At 36.6% G+C, this 23055-nt stretch overlaps 2 protein-coding genes across 3 annotated transcripts; both read left to right on the top strand.

Annotated features, from left to right (window-relative positions):
- Positions 1-745: 745 nt before the first annotated feature.
- LOC136342024 (uncharacterized) lies at positions 746-8349 on the top strand. The gene is made up of 12 exons (XM_066287458.1): positions 746-915; positions 1291-1866; positions 1949-2110; positions 2173-2254; positions 2475-2617; positions 2879-3040; positions 4300-4428; positions 4512-4840; positions 4893-5139; positions 7169-7330; positions 7392-7616; positions 7820-8349. The coding sequence occupies exons 1-12, from the start codon at positions 826-828 to the stop codon at positions 8012-8014; spliced, it is 2502 nt and encodes an 833-aa protein (XP_066143555.1). The 5' UTR covers positions 746-825; the 3' UTR covers positions 8015-8349.
- Positions 8350-10635: 2286 nt separating this feature from the next.
- On the top strand, positions 10636-16011 carry LOC136342274 (Krueppel homolog 1-like). 2 transcript variants are annotated; one of them, XM_066287927.1, is made up of 2 exons: positions 10636-10858; positions 13834-16011. In XM_066287927.1, exon 2 carries the CDS (start codon positions 13848-13850, stop codon positions 15336-15338), a length of 1491 nt encoding a protein of 496 aa, XP_066144024.1. In that variant the 5' UTR covers positions 10636-10858; positions 13834-13847; the 3' UTR covers positions 15339-16011. The 2 variants fall into 2 exon arrangements, with proteins under 2 accessions (XP_066144024.1, XP_066144023.1); XM_066287926.1 differs by lacking the exon at positions 10636-10858 and adding an exon at positions 11795-13760.
- Positions 16012-23055: the final 7044 nt, after the last annotated feature.

Below are 23055 nucleotides of genomic sequence, written 5' to 3'. Positions count from 1 at the left end.
TTTGTAGACCACCATTAGTCTACGGATACCTATTAAGGGCAACTACAATATACAAAACAGATATATTCACACAACAAAACAAATTGCATTGAGACTTGTTATAAAAATAAGACACCTCAAAAACTAATTACTCAACGCGCCCAACCAATTACTATACGAACGCACCAATATGACAAAACTAACCGAAAGAGAACTACTTATATGTATAACTTTCATATAGCTTCTATATAACTGAAATTATACAGGGTAGGGTCACGAGTAACGCCTCGGAATTTCTTGACAAAGCCAAGAGATTTTTTAACTGTTTTTGTTTTGAGATGTATATAAACGAACGAAGGTTAAGATTTCAAGTTTGGTTTGTGATAATCATTCATTTAATCACTTCAAAAATTTAATTACATTCTAAAAATGCAAAAATATACAGGGTATTCTATTTGAAATAAGGAAGTTGACACGAACTTTCAGTCTAAGCGGAAGTATTAAAAGCAGTAAAGTCTCACTACATAATGCGTTTCATCAAACCAACCATAAGGAAGATATCGCCTTGTATTTATTAATTGTATTAATTGTATTAATTGTATTAACTTAATGTAATGGCTAAACAGTATAACCTTTTAGCATCCGATTTTTAAAAGGTTTTATCGTTTAGCTATTAATGATGCGTTAAATTTGTATGTAATTTTTTCGAACATTATTATTGGAAAGGTTAAACTACATGTTTTGTGCAGATTAATTGTTGTCCAACCTGAACAGAACGAAAACTATTGAAAAAGTTTCAATGTACCAACAGTTTATAATTGTTTACAGCTTTGGTAGCATGCAAACATGGCCCGACTGCTACCAGTCGGTTTACTACTGTACTGTTTCCAAATTTTGGTCGCCGAAGGGGTAAACCCTGATATCTTACTTAATTTGGTAAGTCCGTAGTTCGTAGTTTTGCTTTACCGGCAGTATCGTACAAATAAGATTTGTTTTTTTAATTTTTAGTAGCATGAAGTAGGTTACGATATAAGTTATCTACCAACATAGATGTACAGGGTGCGCAATCCCGGTCGCGCTCTGGTTGGTACATCTATAGTGGACGATATCATTAAACAGCCAAAAAATTTTGATTTAACCGATCTTAGCATTAACACAAAGCAAAAAATCAATTTTGTTTAATTACCCTGTATTTCGGAAATGAAGCGATTCCGATTTATGGGAAGACTTTTTCTCATGTTAACGCACGCACTGTCCGGTTAAATTTGCACTGTACGTTCAGGAGACACACTGTATCAATAACAACTTTAGGATCAACTAATCAAAAAACACGGATACCCAGTGGAACTTCACGAGGTCGTGACTGACGACGGCTATATCCTAAACTTGTATAGAATCCCCCATGGACTGAATAAGGAATCCAGCAAGTTGAAAAATAAAAGTGCACTTTTAATGGTGCATAGCCAGGGCGGCGCCCCTTACAACTTTGTAGCTCTTGGTAAAAAGTATGCCCCTGCTTACTACTTCGCTGATCGGGGCTTCGATGTGTGGTTGTTCTGCGCCCGTGGGGTTGAATGCCAGAATCCTCAGAAACATAAAAAATTCAATTGGAACGCACATCAGACTTACTGGAACTACAACGGTCAGCATATCGGCACATATGATTTGGCAGCCAGCATTGATGTAGTTCGCAATAAGACGGGTCAAGACAAGATTTTCCACTTGGGTCTCTCTATAGGGGCTGCATACTTCTACATGTTAATGTCGGAAAGGCCCGAATACAACGACAAAATTAAGCTTAATATTAATTACGCCCCCATGGTGATTATGAAGGAACTCGACTACCCCCTAATACAAAGCTTGTTCTTTTTCTCTAGCGCATTGAAGGTAAGCAGATCAAGGATGCAATATTATATTTGAGTTATTAGTCAATATATCTTATTAACGTTTTACTTTTTCGTACATAAAGAATGTCTATGGGATGTTGGGATTGTACGAGTCGTTACCATTATCACTAAACAAGATAATTAGCGATCTACTGAGAAAAATGTGCCATGATCCGAAATGGTTCGAGATGTGTAAAGTGATGCTCTCTTGTTACGGATCCTCTATTTCAGTATTGATAGAAGACGTGAGTTTTTAATATGCTCAAGTTATTGTGAAATTTGAGTTGGAACATGAGAACATTTTCAGGAGGTGGTCGAGTTCGCTTGGTACAACGTGCCACGTTTGTCCATAATACAGCTGACTCACTTTATGGACAACTTAAACAGAGGTACAAATAAGTACTAGAAAAATGTAAAAAAAAAAAGAAAAACTGAATTCCCGCAGAAACAGGTTGCTTGAATGCAACCGGCATCCATCTAATTGTGCCAAATAAAATTTCATCCGACATCGTACAGGCTTTGACTGTTGAATCACCTCATCCGTCGGATGACGGATGCATCAATCGGAAACTTTATTTTTACTTTTTATTTTATTCTATATTTCCTGAGGCGACTTTCGGAAATACGACTATGGTCCTCAGAAAAACTTGGCAGAATACGGGAAAACCTTACCTCCAGCTTACAATCTGTCCTCCTGTACAGTTCCAAACGCCTTCTTCTGGGGTCAAACAGATTATCTGACCATGCCTGAGGTACAAGAGTAACCGTTTCATATAGGGTTGTTTAAAAATTAGAAAATGTCACATACGAACATGCACTGATGGGCTAGGATCTACAAAATTGCATCATTTTTGTTTTTTTTTATTGGGATCTTTTGAAAATGCACGAAATGGCAACATCGCCTCTACCATAACTATGATAAGCGCTCTCGGGTACTTCTTCAATTTATATGTACATAGATTTTTCAATAACCCTATATATTCATTCATATTATGTACTAAGATTCATTCCAGGACATCCAAGCCACTCAGGCGTTGTTGCCTAATGTGATTTTGGACTACAAAGTAGGGCCGAAATTTGTACACCTCGACTTTCTTTTTGCCAAAAATGCTACTCATATGGTCTACCAGCCAACAGTGAAGCTGCTCAACGATTTTGATGCTGCACACAGTATTTAATATGCGAAACGTTACTTTATACTTTGTTGATGATACAAATAAAAGATGTTACAAAAATTACTTTCAGTATTAGTAATTTCTGTAAGAACAGAAAGTAAAAATTAACACATCATCGTCAAAGGTCGTGACCTTAAATACTAACTACATTTACCCATTTTTCGTCTATTGATCGCTAACACACATGGATACAAAATCGATTATTAATGACCTCCATTAATGCATGATTTTTATTAGTGAATGATTTTGGGCAAGTTTTGATTGTTTCGATGCTCACTGATGTAACTGACAAATTAAAACGCCCGCGCTTGATAGACGATTGGTATCTCGTTATAAATAAAGCTTTACATTTTTGATATATGGGTACTATATATATAGCATAACTAGAGGATAACTCCTGATTTTTTACTGAATGCAACGGGAGAAAAAGCCTCGTAAGTGACGTTTTGTCAATGACAACTCCACTATCATAAATCGCTACTATTAATGAACTCTTTTGTTAAATAACTAGTTTATTTGCAAAACGATGTACAATGACAATTTCACTTTCACATTTCTTGCCGTTTTCCTGACATGTGCAAGAGTAAAATGGCCAGAGGAAAAATCCAGAGTTTACGTGTGATACCATCAATTGCAATACCGCGAGGTAGAGCTTCTAATTTTCCCATCTTTGATTTATGTGTTAATTTGCTCTTTATTGAACTAATGCTTTTAAACACCTACTATTAATTAGGTCCTGATACAAAACAGCAATAATCAAATGAATTTTTCGATGTATACTACGGTAATTTTTTTAAGGTTGTCTCCTTTGTACCCATTTTAACCCGTTCTCTGTTAACATCATCGTAATGACTAAATTATCATCCTTAGTGTTAAGTCGTGGAATTATGTTGAAAATATAGTTGTAATCAATAAGTCTGACAAATAATGACGTCAAATAATGAAGGGTAATTTAAGTACACATTCACTCAAATATAGTCCATGTTTCGTATGTTTGCAATACAAGAAAAATAATACAATCAGTTTATACTGTACTTGTATTAAAATACATTAGATTTTGAACGGTGACAAATGCGGTGTGTCAAACGCGGATGCAGTGAGTATTAATATAGCTTTACTTTAACACTACATTTCAAATTCTTATCAACGCTTAGCAGTTAACTTTTGGCAGCAGCAAAACCAAGAAAAACATTTTTTTCTACCTTAGAGATCACAGAGTTACATCTCCTTGACTGGCGAATCCAACCCTATCTAAGTAAACAGTGTGTACGATGAAAACCAACATACAGAATCTCCTTATTGTTCTACACTGCCTAGCATCCCTAAAATGGAATATTGATGTGCTGACAACGGGTCACTTTATAGATCCCGAGGCAAACCTAAATATAGTGGGTATTTCACAATCTATAATTCTCTGCATTTTATTTGAAAGTAAAAATTATGTCACACTTAACATATTTGAGTCTCGTAGATCGAGAAAATAAATCTTCATGGTTACCCTGTGGAAGTTCACAAAATAATCACCGAAGATGACTACATTTTGGTCTCCTACCGCATCCCTTACGGCTTGACTCGCCATCCGAGAGAAAAACCAAGAACTCCTGTCCTCATAAACCATGGCATGGGGGGTTCTGCCGAGGTGTTTTTCTTCTTAAGAAGTCAATTATCCATCCCTTATTATTTAGCCGATAGAGGGTTCGATGTATGGTTGCTTAATGCAAGAGGGGTCTCCAACGTCCTCGGAGACGAGAAGCATCTTAAATATGACTGGGATAAGGACGATGATTTCTGGCGATTTAGGTTTGAGTCCATATCCATTTCAACTAAAGCTTATTAAAAACGCATTTGACAGCTATCATGAAATTGGGGTCTACGACTTGGCAGGGAATATTGATTACATACTAAATCTCACTGGTCAGTCAAAGGTTTCCATAATAGGACATTCGGCTGGAGGCGCCGAGTCCTTCATCCTACTTTGTGAGAGGCCTGAATATAATAAAAAGGTTAACACTGTTATTAGCTGGGGAAGCTCGCCCATCCTGAAGAGAATTGATTATCCCTTTTGTCATTTAGTCAAAACAATAGGCGATTTTCTCAAGGTGAGTTCTATACAAATTATTCTATGCGCTCTATAACAAACGCTCGCGAACGGTGGTTAGCTGGGATAGAGTTAAACTATTTAGGAAACTTTTTATTACAGATTTACCATAAAAGTTGTAATCGCCCTGTATCGGCAAAACGAACTTCATATAAAGATTTGCGTGATGAAAGTGCGAATAAGTTAACCACAGACTTTACTAATAAAGTAACATGCGTCGCACTTATTTTTTCTCTTAAGTATACCCATACAAAAAAAAACTAAGAGATTTAGATCTGGGCGTCCAGGAGGCCACACTACTGGCCCTTTATGACTGATTCATAATAATTCTCCAGCGTGTTTCTTATGTTTTTCGTGAAAAAACTAAGCTGTTTTCGGTGTGTTATCAAATATTTGACTTGTAGCAACTCCAAGATAGTTGAATTTATTCGCTGTGGAAAAACGTAGATCACAAAAAGGTAATTTTTGTCAACTCCTATTCAAATATTGATAGTGAAATAGTACAAAAACTTTTGTGATCAAATTGCATGCGGATTTTCATGCGCCTAAAATGCTGGTTAAGTAAATTTATAATCTCCCTTCTAATAAAACACAGTTCATCTATCCAGACAGGTCATACAATATGTAGCTCTTCGTTTTCCCTGAGTGTAATCTTTAAACAGGTTGTGAATGATAAGGATGTCTGTGACCCTGTCTTTAAGGTTCGGTAAACGCATGCATCTGAAACTCTCAATGAAGTGAAGCTCTTGTACAACACTCATTATCAGTTTTATGTAGAACTCAAGCAAAATTCGTCGTGGAAGGTTTCTTTGTAGGCGAATATTATTGGACAATTATTTGATGATGAACTTTTGTACCAATACACGTGGATGAAAATACTTTCTGTCAGGGAATCTTCACCACTATTCCCGGGCTGCTTCTGAGTTGCCATTTGCAAACCCACAGCTAAAATGAATATTCGCTATCTCTCGGTTAAAAAACATAAAGAGAATTTTGACAAAACGTCGATGAAAAAGTTATTAAATAACAAAATCAATTTATAGAAGCATTGTGGTTTCAAATTATAATTGAAATGACATTGACACATGACTGTTTTGTTTTATCGTATACTAATTTTTTTACTTAATTTATTATTCTGAATAGACGTACAAACTTGTAAGCGAGTCATTACGTCTCATGTGCATGCACATTATCAAGACGTCGCCAATAATATATAACATGTGTAATACAATCAATTGTCGTTTCTGTGTAATCGACAAAATATGTATTGTTTATTATTATTTTGTTAACAAGGGCAACACCAACACACTCATCGACTCAAGAAGACTTCTATGGTGTGCAAAATTCTTACAGTACGCCCACAAAAACTATCACATAAGAATAATAATGTTGAAAAAACTAGATCCACGATGCTAATATATTGAAAATGTTAGGTATACATAGCTCAATGTACGATATTTTTGCAGAGGTGCATTTTATTTAGGAACGATTGGCTGAGAAATATGCCTTAAGCCTGTAAGGAATACTCCAGTTACGGCTCCGTACGTACATTTAGTAATGCTGTAGATTCGAAAAAACTTAAAAGGAAATTCTTAATAAATTCACACATTGTCTTATCGCATGCAAAGATCCATTGCCTCGACTATACCAAATTGTAATATGTACGTAACAGTTATAGGATCGAATCAGACCATACGTAAATATATCGTGAGAATCAACTTTCATCTTCCCCGACTTTCGTATGGGGCGTCACTGACTTTTTTTTAGGACAATTCGAATTTTCGGCTTAATGTACAAACTTCTCTCTAAAAATGAATATTAAAACGACTGTGGGAATTGAATTTCGCTTGTACTTAAATTTTACAAATGTTTCTTCGAAGCCGTGTAAATCTAAATCTCCAAAGTTTCCTATAAGACAAGTTCAGCTATACTGCAACTTTCCGACTGCTACAAAAGTATGTAGGAGAAATTGTTGTTATGTAGGAATAATGTTTGTTTATTTTAATCTGATTTTCTTTCCTTTATTTAAGACGTTAGTAAAACGATTTGAAATGGTTGAACTTTTTCCGATTGTCTATAAGCAATTTCGGCCGTTCCTGAAAGCTACATGCGCGGATCCAAAATTCAGTAAACTGTGCATCATAATGACCGGAATAATTGGAAGTCACCGATCATACATAATAGACACGGAGGTAATGGTTGGTGGAGGTTTTTCTAATTGTTTGATTAATAAGATAAAGAGCATTTATATAGATTATGCAGCTAATTATTAGCTCGATACCAGTTAGAATGTCTACTCAACAAGTGATACACTTCTTGGACAACTATGTAAATGGAACCTTCAAGAAATTTGACTTCGGGCTAAAGAAAAATTTGGAAATTTATGGTCAGTCAAATCCTCCCCATTATAACTTGTCGGCTGTCGATGTGCCCGTAGTCTTCTTCGTCGCCGACGGTGATTCATTTATTCAACTTGAGGTTAGTGAAAGACGAAACGTTTCATAATACTCAACCTAATGGTTTTCATTGTTTAAATTATAAGGCACCACCACTTTATTTATGTAGCATTATTTTTAGGGCAAAATTTTAAATTCGTTGTTATCTTTAACAGCTAGTTAGTTTCTATAAAAACTAAGATGCCTATTAAAAATGGTCTCATCGCAAGAACATTTATTTCGCAGGATATACTAGAGGTATCTCGACAACTCTCAACTTCAGTCAACATCCAGAAGGTAGCTTATCCCAGATTCACACATATAGACTACATTTTATCGAAAAACGCATCTGACCTGGTTTACGAGTCGACCTACAGGATTCTCAGGGACATCGACCGGGGCATAGTACCTCCTTCAATCAAGGTCTCTCGCAAAGGTTAAGCGTTAAATCGACTTTGACCGGGTACGCCACTGGTACACGTGTGTATTTTATTTACACAATCTTTCCGCGATTGTGGCAGTTAATTGTTAAGAAAAATTATCATTGGGAGAATGCATAGGTCGTTTCATATCGACACAAACAACAATAAAATAGATAAATAGGAATATTTTGCAAATGTAGGTCTGTCAGATTGTGCACGGTTAATCGTTGTCGTAGATAACATTGTTGTATTATTTTTGCATTGTGATGTAGAATTAAGCATCAGAAGTAAAGCTGAAAATAATTGATTTGTTTAAACCCATGGAAGTTGTAAATAAAAATAATGCTAAAACAATACCTTTTGGGGATGGTGCAGATGATCGTTATACATTATGAATATTTTGAAAATGGATATGATTCTGAATATATTGACTAAATATGCGAATTGAAAATACATATGCAGAAAAATTTCAAGTTACTTACGTATAAATGAATATATTAAGACCAATATACTACAAATTTAGATCTCTAAGACCAAATGATTAACGTGTCGTTATATATAATATCGAATTGTAGTTTCCACAGAACTTAAGAATATGACTTACTATAATACTAAAGCTATATATCAACGTTCACATGACAATTAGCTTGGGGTTAAAACTAACAACACATTAATAATTCGACCTTTATAAAAATTCCATATTTGAAAGGACAAAAACTGTCAATTTTTTAACGTCAATGTCTTGAAAACGGTCGTCAGGAAGAAGGAATTATATAACATGAATTCCTATGACTTAACCTGTATGTTAAGAACGTGATAAGATTACAAACCCTTCCATTCTAAAGTTTTCGTATCGTGAAGGATGAACCATGAATGAACTTCATCAATTAAAATCACGAATGGGTAAACAACCGCATTTGCCAAACAAAATAATATAGGTAGTGTCCCCGAGATGTACAGGGTGTTGCAAAACGTTGTTAAGAGGAATGCGAAAAAAATCCTATAAAATCGGTTCGAAGGTAGTTTATTATTATCGAAATACTTCGCTGTAGGATTATAAGATATTTTGTTAAAATTCCAGGTGAGTATTTTAAAGATATACACGATATAATATCTCACAGCTGATAATATGCAACCTAACGGGATATTTCTGGTTGGTGCTCGTTCATTTTTTTGAGCTGAATAGGTACATATATGCTATGTCGATATACTGCTAATGGAAAATTTAGCTAACTGTGAAAGTACTGCAGTAAACAAACCGAAGAAAACAATCATATCTCAAGTGAGGCTTCACGTAAAACATAATGTCAGAATAACTCGGTTTTTTATGTTTTCGGGACTAGTAGAAATTTCCTGCATTTCAATATGAAGTTTAGCTTGATATAAAATACATAAATTTGCACCATTTTCTAGTTGACCTCGTATATTTTACTGTTTTCGAGATCCTAAAGGTGACCAGTGGAATTGAATAACCCTGTATATCGTTAGGGTACCGAAAATCCATGGAGTTTTATTAAGAAATTTGTGGAAAGAGTTCTTCTATTAAAAAACCGGAAAAATCGTAGAAAATTCATCTTAAATTGTACACTAACTTCTACAACCGAAAAAATTAAAAAGCTATCTAAAATTGTACTCAGTTTTAAGTATTCTTTTTTGAATTGAGAACACGCCTACACCTGAGTTTTTTTCTCGAAAAATATATTATGCACTCCTAGTGTTAGGTCAGTGCCAAAAACCTACACATTAACAGAGTAATTATTGCAATATGTCGGCGATTTTTTCAGTTTAGAGCACTCGACCTCAAAATTTGGAAAGAAAACCAATGCAAAATGCGTTGTGCGACCCAGACAATATTTATCCAGCAACCTTGTTCGAAAAACTCCACGTGGATATAGCGAAAAGCCGCAGTCGTTCGCCGCCTCGCGCTAGCTTTTGTGGAGGCCATGGTACTGCACCGACTGCACAGTTGCCGCAATTAGTATCCGTAAATATGGGCGAGTTGCAGCGTTTATCATGCGCGCAGTTGGGCCACACCCTATGCATCCTATGTTATTATGCAAGTTTATATTCATCTTTATTCATTCTATTAGCAAGTTAATGTTTCAAATTGGCATTTATTATTTTGGCACAACTTGAGCATGGTAACCTGAATATGAAGGCAATTTTACTGTCACTGCTTCAAACAAGGAGCAAATAATAATAATAGTGGTAACAGTGTATGTAGTGTCCTTAGTCTAGACTAGACAAAAGAAAGTAGGCCAGACCCAGCCTAACGTGAAATCGGTAAAGCTGCTCTCCTGACCAACGGCAATAGCCTAAAGCTAAAGGTTCTCGTCATATGCAAAATAGCTGCAATAGCTCTGGTTTCGACTGGAACAGCTTTGATTCTAGTTTGTCGCTAACTATACGAAAAAATAATTGTCGAATGTGAAAAACAACGACATAATAACGTTGGGTACGAAAACAACTTTCTAAAGCCACGAGGCAAACTCCGTAGTCATTCGCCTCCACGTGCCGACTTCCACGAGCCGCAAAACTCTGGGACAGGTCACGGTAGGCGATCAGGGGGCCAGGCGGGCGAGGGGGGAACGTGACCGAACGTGTTCGGGCGCTCTCGACCTCGCGCTCGGCACCGTCAGTAAACATTTTAGTCAGATTTTGGCCTTCACAAGAGTGGTTGAAATTTAAAAGTCCTCCCCAACAATCTTGTCGACTTTCAGTATACTGCACGCAGTGACTTAGGTGTCACTTTGACATTAGTTTCTTTTAATAAACTGTTGTGTTTAAGTGAGTTCGGAGATATTTTGGATGGTTTTCGACGTTTCGAAGGGAAGCGACCTACTACCATCATCAGGAATATATTGTAAGTATTTAAGTATATTTTGCGATTTTTTTCCATTTGATTCAACATCTATGTTTTTTTTTCGAATGATGATCAAAAATCTTTTAAATTAGGTATTTCCCTATTTTCTGTATACAATTACAAAATGGAACGCGGCTGCAATTTATATTAATAACTTCGAAGTTACTCGCAACTTTTGAAGTCGAATATTGTGCAAAGTGCAAAATTGCAAATGCGAAAAATTGCCTAATGAGCGATTCTCCACAGTCAACCCACTGCGAAACACGTACTTCCATCGAATTTCTAGGAATCGCCCGGCGGCGTTGCCACCTTCACCCGTTCCATTTCCCTACCTTCTCAATCATAACTACACTGTACCATTGAATGTGATTGCGTTAACTTATTTTGAAGGCGGGTAGGATGACGATTGTTCAATAGATTTACCAATCGGATAATTGTTGTCAGCGTTATAGTGCAGATTATTTGACTAAGATAGAGCGAGTTGATTTAAATTTACCCAGAAACTTTCTAATTAAATCTTCAACTTCAACAATGTCTTGAAATGGCAGTAACAGTTCGTACTAAAATGTATCAAAAACAACAAATGTGCGGATCGGTAGATAATTTTTTACTACTGCTTGAAAATGTCCAAGATCATCAAGTAAAAATTGATCGAACTTCTACACTCCACGCTAAAACCAACTATAAATTACTTGCACCACGGCAGCCTCAAAACAACAATAATTTCCAATTGTAATTCCATAGATGGAAAAACGTTGCAATTGAAAAAAAAAAAACAAGTAATTTGGATAGATTTGGCAACCAGGCACGCAAATGGGGGGAACGCAACCCGCGACCTACGTCTCATATCGGGTTGTCGAGGTCGGCGCTCGTTGAAAAAAAATCAGCCAAGGAGGCCACGTGGAGGCGAATGACTGCGTCGGGAGGCTCGTGGCGTTCAGCGTTGTACGGGCGCATCCTAAAGATCGACGAAATATGAAAAGCCGCAGTAGTTCGCCGCGACGGATGCACTGCCGCTCGTGTAGCGTTGTTTTCGAGATTGAACAATCCACGGGTGTCGACCGCACGAAAATATTTCTTAATCCGTCATGTCGATTCAAAATATGCTGGTTTATTCAATCGACTTGGTTCGAGGTTCATGTTTTTGACATTGGATATCTACCTTCCACCAGAGCTGCCAACTGATGTCCAGCATTCAGCGACCTTCGGCCCGCGCTCTGCCCAAAATTTTGAAAACGCAGTTTCTCCCTTTTTTGAAAAAAAAAAATGTTATTTCAATGAATGTTTAAGAATCTGGAACGCAGCAAATCAGCAAACGTATACAAGCTGCCCATGCGACACTCGCCATCCATAAACATCCTATTGTATGATTACCTCATTTTCCTTGTCACACCCTAATAGTCGATTTTCGAACTGATTTCCAGGTCTGAAAATCAATCGGCCATGGATTTCACTTTCTAATAGGTATGTTAGGTAAACAAAATGTACATATAGGTATGTCCACTATTGCTACTTCCGAAACGGTGTGAGTTACAATGCATTAAAAAAAAAAGCAACTAAACTTGGGTGGTCGTAGAGAGCGGGCGGTTGCTCTATACGGCTTGGGACTGAGAGCGGTTTAAAGAGGAATGCTTTGGGCTTCCCAAAGCGCCCCTTCCGAGATGAAAACCTGCTCGGGCAAAAACAGCATTACAGAGATGTACGTATACGTCTAAAATTTCCTTAAATCAAAATAAGGAAAAATGGCTAAGAACGTAAATCCGGAAATGCCCCTTAGAGGCCGTTTGATATACCCGGTGGCCGTCCTAACCGCCTAAGTCGTTTGGTCATATTAAGAGAGTTGAGATGATTACTGAAAATTAAATAAAAAACCCAGTTTGGATTAACCTTATCATTACCTTCCAAAGCGGAACTAATTACTATGTAAATAATAATTAAGGAGCAACTGAATAATTCATAATAGTTACTTAAGCATTAAATGTATTAATTTTTTTCTCAGATATTCGTCATGGCTCTTGAAGAAAATCAAAACTTGGGTTTAGTGTAAACAAATAATTTATTGTTGCTGTTTCACAAAATGTTACGCAATGACACCTGAATACGACTCGCCATTCATGGTATTGTTGGTGGAAATGTCCGTTTTGCCTATTCGAAAACGTCAAACTCCATGAAGTGATCATGACACAAAGTAGAAAAACAGGCACCAAGAATAGAATATTCTCATGTCTATTTTTCTCTATTAAGTAATCTTAAAGGACAATACGCTATTCTGTTGAACTTGTGTTTGTAGCTACCTATAATAAAATCGTGTATTAAAGGAAAACAATTGAAAAACTGAGCGTTAAAGTGGATCATTACTAACCGATTTTATATAAGTTGTACAAAATTGCTAATGACGTTATTGAATATTAGATCCATAATAAGTGACAGTATTAAAAAAGAATGCGATCGACGGGATTAACGACGAGGCATAAACACATTTCTCATCTGTAGAATTTTTCATGAACTTTTAATCGGAAGTCGAACTGTTTTTGCTTCGTGTCCGTATCCCAACAAACAATTTGGGGTTCATTGCCCTTATGCCTATCAGGTCATTGTCCGGAGTTCTCAATGTGCGTTTCGCCAACAACACTAAGATGGCCCGGGTCAAAAACCGTGTCGTTTTGGCCCCCCTGCCCTCTCACAGCGCACGCATCGGGTGGGGCCGTCTTTCCCTCTCTATACGTCGTCCGCTACGCACAATCGTTGCATTTAGTCGATCCGAGGCCTTTCCGCGGTCCGGTGCGCGCCTGTAACAGACCCGAAAATATGGAACAGGTCGAGGAGGAGAAAGTCCTCAGTCAAAAAATGATTCGCGATCTATTCGTGCGTTGCGCGCCAACGAAAAATGAAAATAAAAAAGGTGCGTTGTGCTTGGTTCAACATAATCATTCGAATGTTTTCTATGATACTAAATGTAAGTGTTTCTTTTTCAGAAGAGCGTTGGCCAATGCCTGAAATGGTTGGATTCTACAGCCAGACTTCATTGCCTGTACCCTCCGCCCTCCACCCCTCCTCTAGCGACGATCTGTCGGTCAAAAAGCTGGTGTGCAGTCCCGATTTGCCCTTGCCAGCTTTCCCGTCCCAAGACCAAAAGCAAAAGCCCCATCAGGAAGTTGAACAGTGTGTCACCTGTCGCAAAATGTTTTCTTCCAAATCGGCCCTGCAGGCGCACCAGCGCCAAGTCCACCTCAAAGATGAAAGTCCAGATCCGTACCGTTGCAACATCTGCTCGAAAACTTTTGCCGTTCCTGCTCGTTTAACTCGTCATTACCGCACTCATACCGGAGAAAAGCCCTTCAGATGCGAATTTTGCGACAAAAGTTTCAGTGTGAAAGAAAACCTGAGTGTCCATAGACGCATCCATACCAAAGAGCGGCCGTACAAATGCGAAGTCTGTTCCAGAGCATTCGAACATTCAGGAAAATTGCACCGACATATGCGCATACATACTGGAGAACGTCCCCACAAGTGTACGGTGTGCTCAAAGACCTTTATCCAGTCTGGACAACTGGTGATACACATGCGCACTCATACTGGAGAGAAGCCCTACGTTTGCACTGTATGCCAAAAAGGTTTTACATGTAGTAAGCAGCTGAAAGTTCATTCCAGAACGCACACGGGTGAAAAACCTTACTCTTGTGAAATTTGTGGAAAATCTTTTGGTTATAACCACGTTCTGAAGCTGCATCAAGTGGCGCATTACGGGGAAAAGGTGTATAAATGCACCATTTGCAATGACACCTTTACCTCCAAGAAGAACATGGAAGCACACATTAAGAGCCATTCAGAAAGCGTATCAGTGGCGGTCCAACATCCCCCACAACCGCCCACGCCGCCATCTTCCAATCCGTCCAGCGAGTCTGGAGTGAGCGACAAGGAGAACTCCAAGAGTTCGATGGAAGATGAATTGGGTCCATCACGACAAAGATCCCCGGAGTCTGAGGACTTGTACTATTTGTATTCCTCTCCGCCACCGTACCTTCAAACGGCTTATCCAGCAACCTCTGCCGGAGTTGAACTTCTGGCCGCCGCAGCAACTGCCAGGGAAAACGCGGAATTTTATGCAGCATCGAACCAAGACATTTTCCTGAGTTTTATGAAGTCTCCCGCGACCCAACCTTTAAGACACTCCCCGTACTTCAGTACGAATTCTGCACCTATTGTTCCTCTCACTCACGGGGACGAAATTCGGAAGAGGGTGGAGGCCGCCCTCGCGATGGATGAAATGAGTTACTCTGAAGAGGAACGGGCAATGACCCCGCCCAACTCTAATCCAGTGTCGCCGACACCTTCGGTTACTCCACCGGCTTCCCCCGACCCTGAGCTAAGCCTACCTCCAAGAAAAAGATCGAGAATGATCCAGAAGTCGATGGAGAACACAACTATGGATTTGTCGCCAGTGAGGTATAGCGTAATACAGTACGCTGGGGCTTCATAAGACTGTTCACAAAAACTCCCTGTAAACTTTGTAGGATAATTTGTTGTAGAAAATAGCTTGTTTTTTATACTTTTTTTTGTTCTGTGATAAGACTGTATTTTGTGAGGTCTTAAATTTCTTTTTAAACTAAATGTGGTGCCTGTGTCGGGAGCCTTGCAATAATACCTACTTATATATTATACTGAATGTACTTTGCGCATATGTGAAATTATAATTGTAGCTAGCTGATTTTTGAAGTGTTAAAGGACAAAATTGATATCCCATAACAAATAATGCACTAGTTATCTATTTGTTTTAAAGGCGAAAGTATCGATAAGTTTTAGGTACAAAGCAGCTTTATCGATTTATTTATGTTTTCTGGCCATTCTCTTTCGTATCCCAAATCAAGAAGTGCCAGACCATTTTCATCCTTCGAACCCCGATTAGATCGGCCGTGAATGTCCTGTAGAGCTATTAAGACATGTTTTATTTCAAATATTACATTAAAAATTAATTAAATTAAACAAATAACGTACTGTACGGGTAAGTCTGAGCCGGAGGTTTTCGTTCGATGAGAAACAAAGCCAATGGCCTAAATTATTGTATTATTCCGTAAAACTGTCGTTTGTAGTAATCGTATGTATATCTATATTATCGAACACATGAAGGTGAAATAAAAGTGAACATTTTCGAATCCAGGTGTTTTTATTAAAAACATAAGAAATGTTATTTTCAGCTCGCAAGTTCGTGCGAGTTTCTCGTCATATAATAAAAGGGAAACTATTCAATTTAGTTGGAAAAGAGGCAAAGTATATCAATTTTCTTTAAAACCTCTGTTTGCGTGAATTAATGATTAGTCACTGGAAATTTCCGCACCTAAACAGTTATTTTTGATACCAGTAATCAATGGATACTAATAAATACTAGTAATCGCATCATCTCCTCCCGTGACGATAATGATATTCATTCACTGTAATCCTCATAATCTAGGCTACTCTCTATTGTCTAAATACCCGTAATATAGACTGATATTCAAGATCAGAATCATGGTAGCGCAATCTATTAGTAAAACGCGAAACACATTCCGTGAAACAGTATCTGTAATATTTACGTAAAAATATCTACTTTACCGACACAAGTGAATAGGAACAATGTTGTCAGAGGGCGTAAATCAAGCTGTTGTTAGCGTCACTATAGCACCAGATATCACCAGCGGAAAATTACGCTTATCGACAAAAAAAGTAACTTGATTTTGGGCCAATTGCTTTGTTACTTATAAAGTCCTGTTTTATTACTCACCTATTCGATTTCTTTTCGGAATTTTATAACGAATTTATTAAGCACAAAAGTAGGTCTTTTTGTGCTGGATTCAGAGCGTTGAAGAGCAGCCGAAGGCTGCACTGGGCGAAATACAACAAAGACCTTTTACTTCGAGTAACATATGTACATATTTTATTTTCCAAGCGAATAAAGAATGGATCTGAATAGTTCATACGCATTATTAATGTAATTATTGCAATAGGTTTCTTGTTGGTATTTTCCGTTACAAACATTGTTAACTTTTGACCTTTAATAAAAATTTGAAGTTTTGTCTTAGATCATCCATCATTAGAGCGAAGTCTGGACGGAGGGCGCCTCGATTTCAAGCGAATTAGCCATTTACTTAGTTACTTTTACTTAGATTCAAGCGTTAAATGCTCGTTTAAATTTATTTGATCAAATCGCAATTTCATAAAATCTTCAATCATCCCTGAATCTTAACTCATCGACTTTAGATGGAGAATCGATCGAAAACTTGAACATAGTTGGGCGCCGCTAGTAAGGTTAAATTAAACATTACTCATAGTGGACATCAGGCCGGATTGCTGAAAAAAATTGATACAGCAGACGCTCGGCAATGTAAATACGTGATAATAAAAATGTTGCTTCAATATAAACATAAAATTCATACTATATCAATAAGAAAAACGAACGATGGCTTAAACACACAGTTCTTGGCGACACATAAAATAAAGCCAACGATAATAGAAAAAGCAAAAAATCTGTCCTCAATTAAAAATTTTATTATCCCTCTTGATTATGACTGTTCGAAACCCGCTTGGATGACCACCAGTGTTTCCCTACAATTGTTCAACAAACGCTTTTTTCCCCGCTGTATGACAATGAATTAATTTTTAACCCCAAATGTTCCATATGCCCACAATTTGAAAATTTTTAATTTTTAGGTAAAAAATTTCTAAAAAAACAGTACCTTCCAATAAAAGCGTTGTTACTATTAGATGATGCACCAAGTCATCCTCCAGAGCAGCAACTGAAGAGCGAAGACGGGTCAATTTTTGTTATCTACATACCGCCCAACGTAACTCCATTAATTTAACCCATGGACCAGAACGTGATAAAATTCACCAAACTAGACTACCAAAAATTTCTACTGTCGTTTGCCTTATCAAAGAATCTTGAAAACATTTGAGACTTTGAGACAGGTAACATTACGACAAAGTGATTTAAATTTACATATGGCCTGGAATGCAGTTAATCAGTAAACTATTCAAAAATGTTGTAACACTCTCTTTTATACCAACGATCAAGATGAAGATTATGTTCAGTTGAGAGCAATTGGGCAACGATTGCGATCCAATGCTGATGTTCTTGTCAGTGCATGATTAGATGTTCTTGATTTATTGTAAATAGTGAATCTCAACATTGTTTGCATTACAGCTAATATTATTTTATGGAACAAACACAAGCAGACTAATGATGTTAATAAGAATGAAGATATAGACAGTGAGGACGATCAGGACAGTCCCTTTGAAATTAGAAGTGTAGCGACTGACGTGCAAGCTACGCCAGTTTTAACCAAGTTTTAGATTGGGCTGAACGACAAGAAGTGTCATACAAGGATATTTCAGTTCTTCGAAAATTGCGGGCGTAAGCATTGGAAGACAATGTTAAGCGTCAACCTACGCAGACTAAAATTTTAGATTATTTTTCGTGAAATTAAAAAATACTTATCACTATTAGAATACTATTTTGTGACATATAGTGTTTGGTAGAACGATAGAAAGTCGTCAATGGAAGGTAGATGTGGTCATTGTGAATCTATATAACCATATACAGGGTGTTACTTAATGATAGGCAGTAGTTCCAAGAGCGCACTCCTAAACTAAATTCAAATAGAAGAGTTCATATAAACATTCTAAAAAGTCTAGTTTTCCAGATGAAGGGTCTCAAAGCTAAAAAATATATTGTTTTTTTTTATTAATTTTAAACTCCACGAGAAAAACAGCAGGAGTCTGCATAGAAGCGGAAGTGACCATTTCCTACATTTTTTGTGAATATTATGTTAAATTGTTATTACTTTTTATTTATTAGATTATAAAAATGGCTTATAAGTACATACCGTGCAACGAACAAAATTAACTTGATTTTGTTTCAATAGTTTTTCGATATGCAATAAATTGGTTTTTATTTTTTCCTCGAAAACGCAATAAGATACGAAATAATAACAAGACACAAAAAAGTTGTCCTTCTAGCTGTTTAATTCAAAAAAAAAAATACAAAACTTAAAAAAAAATCAGTGGCATGTATTTTTTTTCGTTAACATTATTGGTAAGACTGCCCCCCGAAACGCCATCGGAACTCACAATTATCATATAGTTAGTGGAAATTTATTAAAATGACCAACAGAGTCAAATATTAATAAAATCAGCAAAACGATCTTTGAGATATTAATTTAAAATTTTTTTTTTTTTTATTTTGACACTGTATCTTGAAAATTAGACTTTCTAGGACACATCTGTATATGAACTTTTCTATTTAAATTTAGTTTAAGAATGCGTCCTTGGAACTATGGCCTATCATTAAGTAACATCCTGTATATCCTTATACAAAGTCTCTTGGTTTTTGAAATATCAACTAATGAGAATGAGTCGGAAGGGCAAAGTAGATGAAGCAGCTAAATGGCCTAGAAATGAAGGGTCTCATTTTGAAAAGAAAATTAATTAAAACCAGTTTGTCTAAATTACAACTAACGCTATAAATTTTAAAATTATTAATATGTACTTATTTAAATTTAAAGTCCTTTATTTTCTTACTATGAGTAATATATTTTTTTATTTTTAGTTTTGTGAACTATAATTTTGCCATAGTGTCGTATATTATTTGAAGAAATATACAGTAGAGAAGTTTTTAAGACTATTTAAATTTCTTGACTTAGCGCTGCATTGGAAAGTTTTTTTCATCGGAAGGATAAATTGAAACCAAAGTATTTTAACACATTAATTTGTCCACATAATTGTTTCTAATAATAATTTTTAATTAATTGTTGTTTTGCTTTGTAAACGTTCATTTAAGGGTATTTTAATAAAAAATTATTCCGAGAGCGGAAAATATTTAATACAAAAAAAAAGTGAACTTAATTGTATTAATTCAATTATTTCATATAAAAATCTGAAAGAGTCAATATTTCAAAAAAGTTTAGACGTTTTATAAGGGTCAATATGATTATGCAGAATCAAAATGACCCCTTCAGTTTTGCAGTTAAAAATATACCGTTTTACCAAACACCCTGTATATACAGAGTGTCTCGTATTATTAGATCGTTCCGCTAGCTGGAGATTCCTTTTGTGAAAATAGTCAGACTTTCTTAAGGTATTTTTTTCTTTGACGCTTTATACTCATTACACAGGCTGTTAAAGTTGGTAAAAAATTACTCTTATTCATAATTTTTGTGTTTTTAACATATCTTAATGAAATTTTGCAGTGATGCATAGTTCGATTAAGCGCACATTTCCTATGATTTCGGTAAATAAATGTTGAGAAACAAAGGAGAAAAAGGGGAGTCATATACACGTCCCCCCTTCTCCAACTTTTTATTGGGAATGCCAATGGTGCATTTGTTTACTTATTCAACTCATTTATTTCTTTCTCTAAATTATTCATTCTGGTAAAATTTTTATTTATAACTTGCTAAGAAGTTATTTCAGCTTATTGTCCTCCAATACTTGACTTCCATTTTATATTTGTGTTAAAAACGTTGGTCGAAAACATGCGTGATTGCCGATTTAATGATTGTTGCACTTGTGATGATTGTTGCACACGTCTTGATTTTTTATTTAAAAATCAATCATTCTGGTGCTAATATCCGGAGTGTCATGTACAATTTGTAAAATTTCGTTTTCCTTTCAATTAAATAAATAACTTGTAGAAGGTAAGTATTGGGGGACAATAAGCTGAAATATCTTCCTAAGTAATCAAAATTTTACGTGAATGATGAAATCCAGACAAAGAAACAACTAATTTGAATAACTAAATATATTCACCATTGGCGCACGTAAAAAAGTTGGGGGGACAACATATACGCGACACCCCACTTTCTTCATGATTTCTCTCAATTTTTGAATCCAAATCATACATAATGTGCTTCGCATAGAACTATATATCACTGTAAAATTTCATTAAGACCTCTTAAGAAACACTCAAGATATTAACATAAGTAATTTTTTTACTAACTTCAACAACCTGTGTGACGAATATAAAGTGCGAACGAAAAAACTGTCTAAATAAATCTAATTATTTTCGCATAAAAAAATATCCTGTTCATGGCTTATTAATACGAGACACCCTGTATGTATTAAAAGTTTCTTTAATAAATCGCTAATTAGTTAAATCGCATTCGCTGATGTAAATATTTCGATAATGCGAACGACACTTAGTTTGAATTAGTTTACGTTGTCGAGCGTCTGCTGTATTTCTATAAGGTTTTCTTTAAGACAAAAATCACTGAAATAGCCAGAAAGAGATCTTTTCATATGTAAAAGAAGACACAGGGTGGTTCATGAAAAAAAACCAAAGTTGTGTGATATTGACGGATTTGCCATGCTCATCTGTTAGATTTAACTGTAGACTCACAATAAAATATGACCGGAGTTTAATCTGACCATTTGGAAAAGCATAAAACATTGTTGATTATTTTCCGCAAGTTTCAGCCGTTTTTACACAATTTAAAATAAATATTCATTAATGAAATTCCACACTTTTTTCCACTTTTCGTATCAACCAACATTCAGTACTTACATTAAGATTCAGCTCTATCCCGACTTCTGACTATTACTGGTCTCCAATCCCACACAATGAACACCTAATCATCAAGTGTCCTCGGCGGCCCGAACATAACCTCCAAAATATTTCGCGGAACTGTCAAACCAATCGAATGTTGGAAATAGTGTTTTTACCGATTTTAAACGCGAAAGTGCCCTAAACGAACACACATAACGGTTTTATGTAAGTAACTGCTAATTTATAATGCCAATTTGGCACTTATTTGCCTAAAATTTCACTCGATATTCCACATATGCGAGACGAGTTGAGACGCGACAACGCCATTGCGGGAGCGTTACTGTTTTGTCTACAAATCATGCAAAGCCTACTTGGACTTGACACACATGAGAGATGATTTTTTTCAAAATTATCAATGACTAAATCGTCGGATTGTACTCGAATGATGACGTCATTTTGTTTAAAAAATCGTTTGTTTGAAAATTTGTTCGTTAAATGTCAGCGAATATTAACGTTAATTAGTAATTAATATTGTTAATACTATTCAATTTACACTCACTTTCACATGAAATGCACCACCCAGTAATACTAATAATTAAGTCTTGTAACTTTGGCAAAATAATGCTTCATAATGAAGTACCAAATGATCAGACTTTCAGTAAAAAGATATATTTGTTAATTAAAAAATTAATAATGAGTGACATCGCCGCGTACGGCAATGCGAGCACGTACTCTTCGCGGCATGCTTTGCAACAAATGATCAATATCCTCCTGGGGTATTTCATTCCATGCTACCTCAAGATGATGTAGGTCGTCCACATTGTTTGGAGGCTTCGGCAAATTTCGAAGAGGCGACTCGTCATGTCCCAAAGATATTCGATGAGTGACCGCGCAGGCCAAGGCAGTATTTCCAATTGTACTTCTTCCAGGTATTTTCGAGTAATGTTCGCACTGTGGTCTTGCATTATCCTATTGGAAAATGCCATTTGGTAAAGTTTGCATGAAGGGTACTAATACTGGCTTCAGAATATTGTTAATGTAGCGACGTGCGTTTAGGGTGCTTGGAATGAACACAAGAGAAGATCTTCGACCAACACATATCGCACCCCAGACCATAACACCAGGTTAGTTTAACACCAGGTGTTAAAGGTGTGTGGCACCTTTCACAAAATTGCAAATTTTTTCTTTCACCTCGGTATCGTCTGACTCTTCTACGACCATCATTGATTCATAAACAAAATCGCGACTCGTCACTGAAGACGATATTGTTCCACTCATGACTCCGATCAACTCGTTCTTGCCACCAGGCCAATCTGGGAGCTTGGTGTTGGGCAATTAGTGGCAGTCGTAGATTTGAGCGATATGAATGCAGGCCAAAAGACGAAGTTCTTCTGTAAACTGTTGCCATCGACACCCGACGATTTAGAGCTCCCATCCAATCTACTGCAACAGACATTGTTGTTTAAAATCGATCACCAATGGCCGTCCGTCTAAGAAGTCGATCTTCACGTGCATTGCTGCTACGGGGAAGACGTCCAGCTGGACGATGTTGCTGAATCCTTTGTTCAGAGCATGAAGACCATATTCTCGCAATCGTGATGTGGTTCCGATTCATTCTTCGGGTAATCTCACGAAAAGAAAGTCCACCCTCCTTCATGTCGATAATTCGCCCTCTATCAAA

This window comes from Euwallacea fornicatus, chromosome 11, assembly GCF_040115645.1.
Source record: "Euwallacea fornicatus isolate EFF26 chromosome 11, ASM4011564v1, whole genome shotgun sequence".
Classification (NCBI taxonomy): Eukaryota; Metazoa; Arthropoda; class Insecta; order Coleoptera; family Curculionidae; genus Euwallacea; species Euwallacea fornicatus.
This window is presented reverse-complemented; position numbering and strand designations above follow the sequence as displayed.

Coding starts and splice junctions, on each gene's coding strand:
- LOC136342024 (XM_066287458.1), top strand. CDS start 826: ATGGCCCGACTGCTACCAGTCGGTTTACTACTGTACTGTTTCCAAATT. Junction 3,041..4,299: donor TTGATGCTGCACACAGTATT/TAATATGCGAAA, acceptor CTATCTAAGTAA/ACAGTGTGTACGATGAAAAC. Junction 5,140..7,168: donor CAATAGGCGATTTTCTCAAG/GTGAGTTCTATA, acceptor CCTTTATTTAAG/ACGTTAGTAAAACGATTTGA.
- LOC136342274 (XM_066287926.1), top strand. CDS start 13,469: ATGTGCGTTTCGCCAACAACACTAAGATGGCCCGGGTCAAAAACCGTG. Junction 13,761..13,833: donor GAAAAATGAAAATAAAAAAG/GTGCGTTGTGCT, acceptor TTTCTTTTTCAG/AAGAGCGTTGGCCAATGCCT.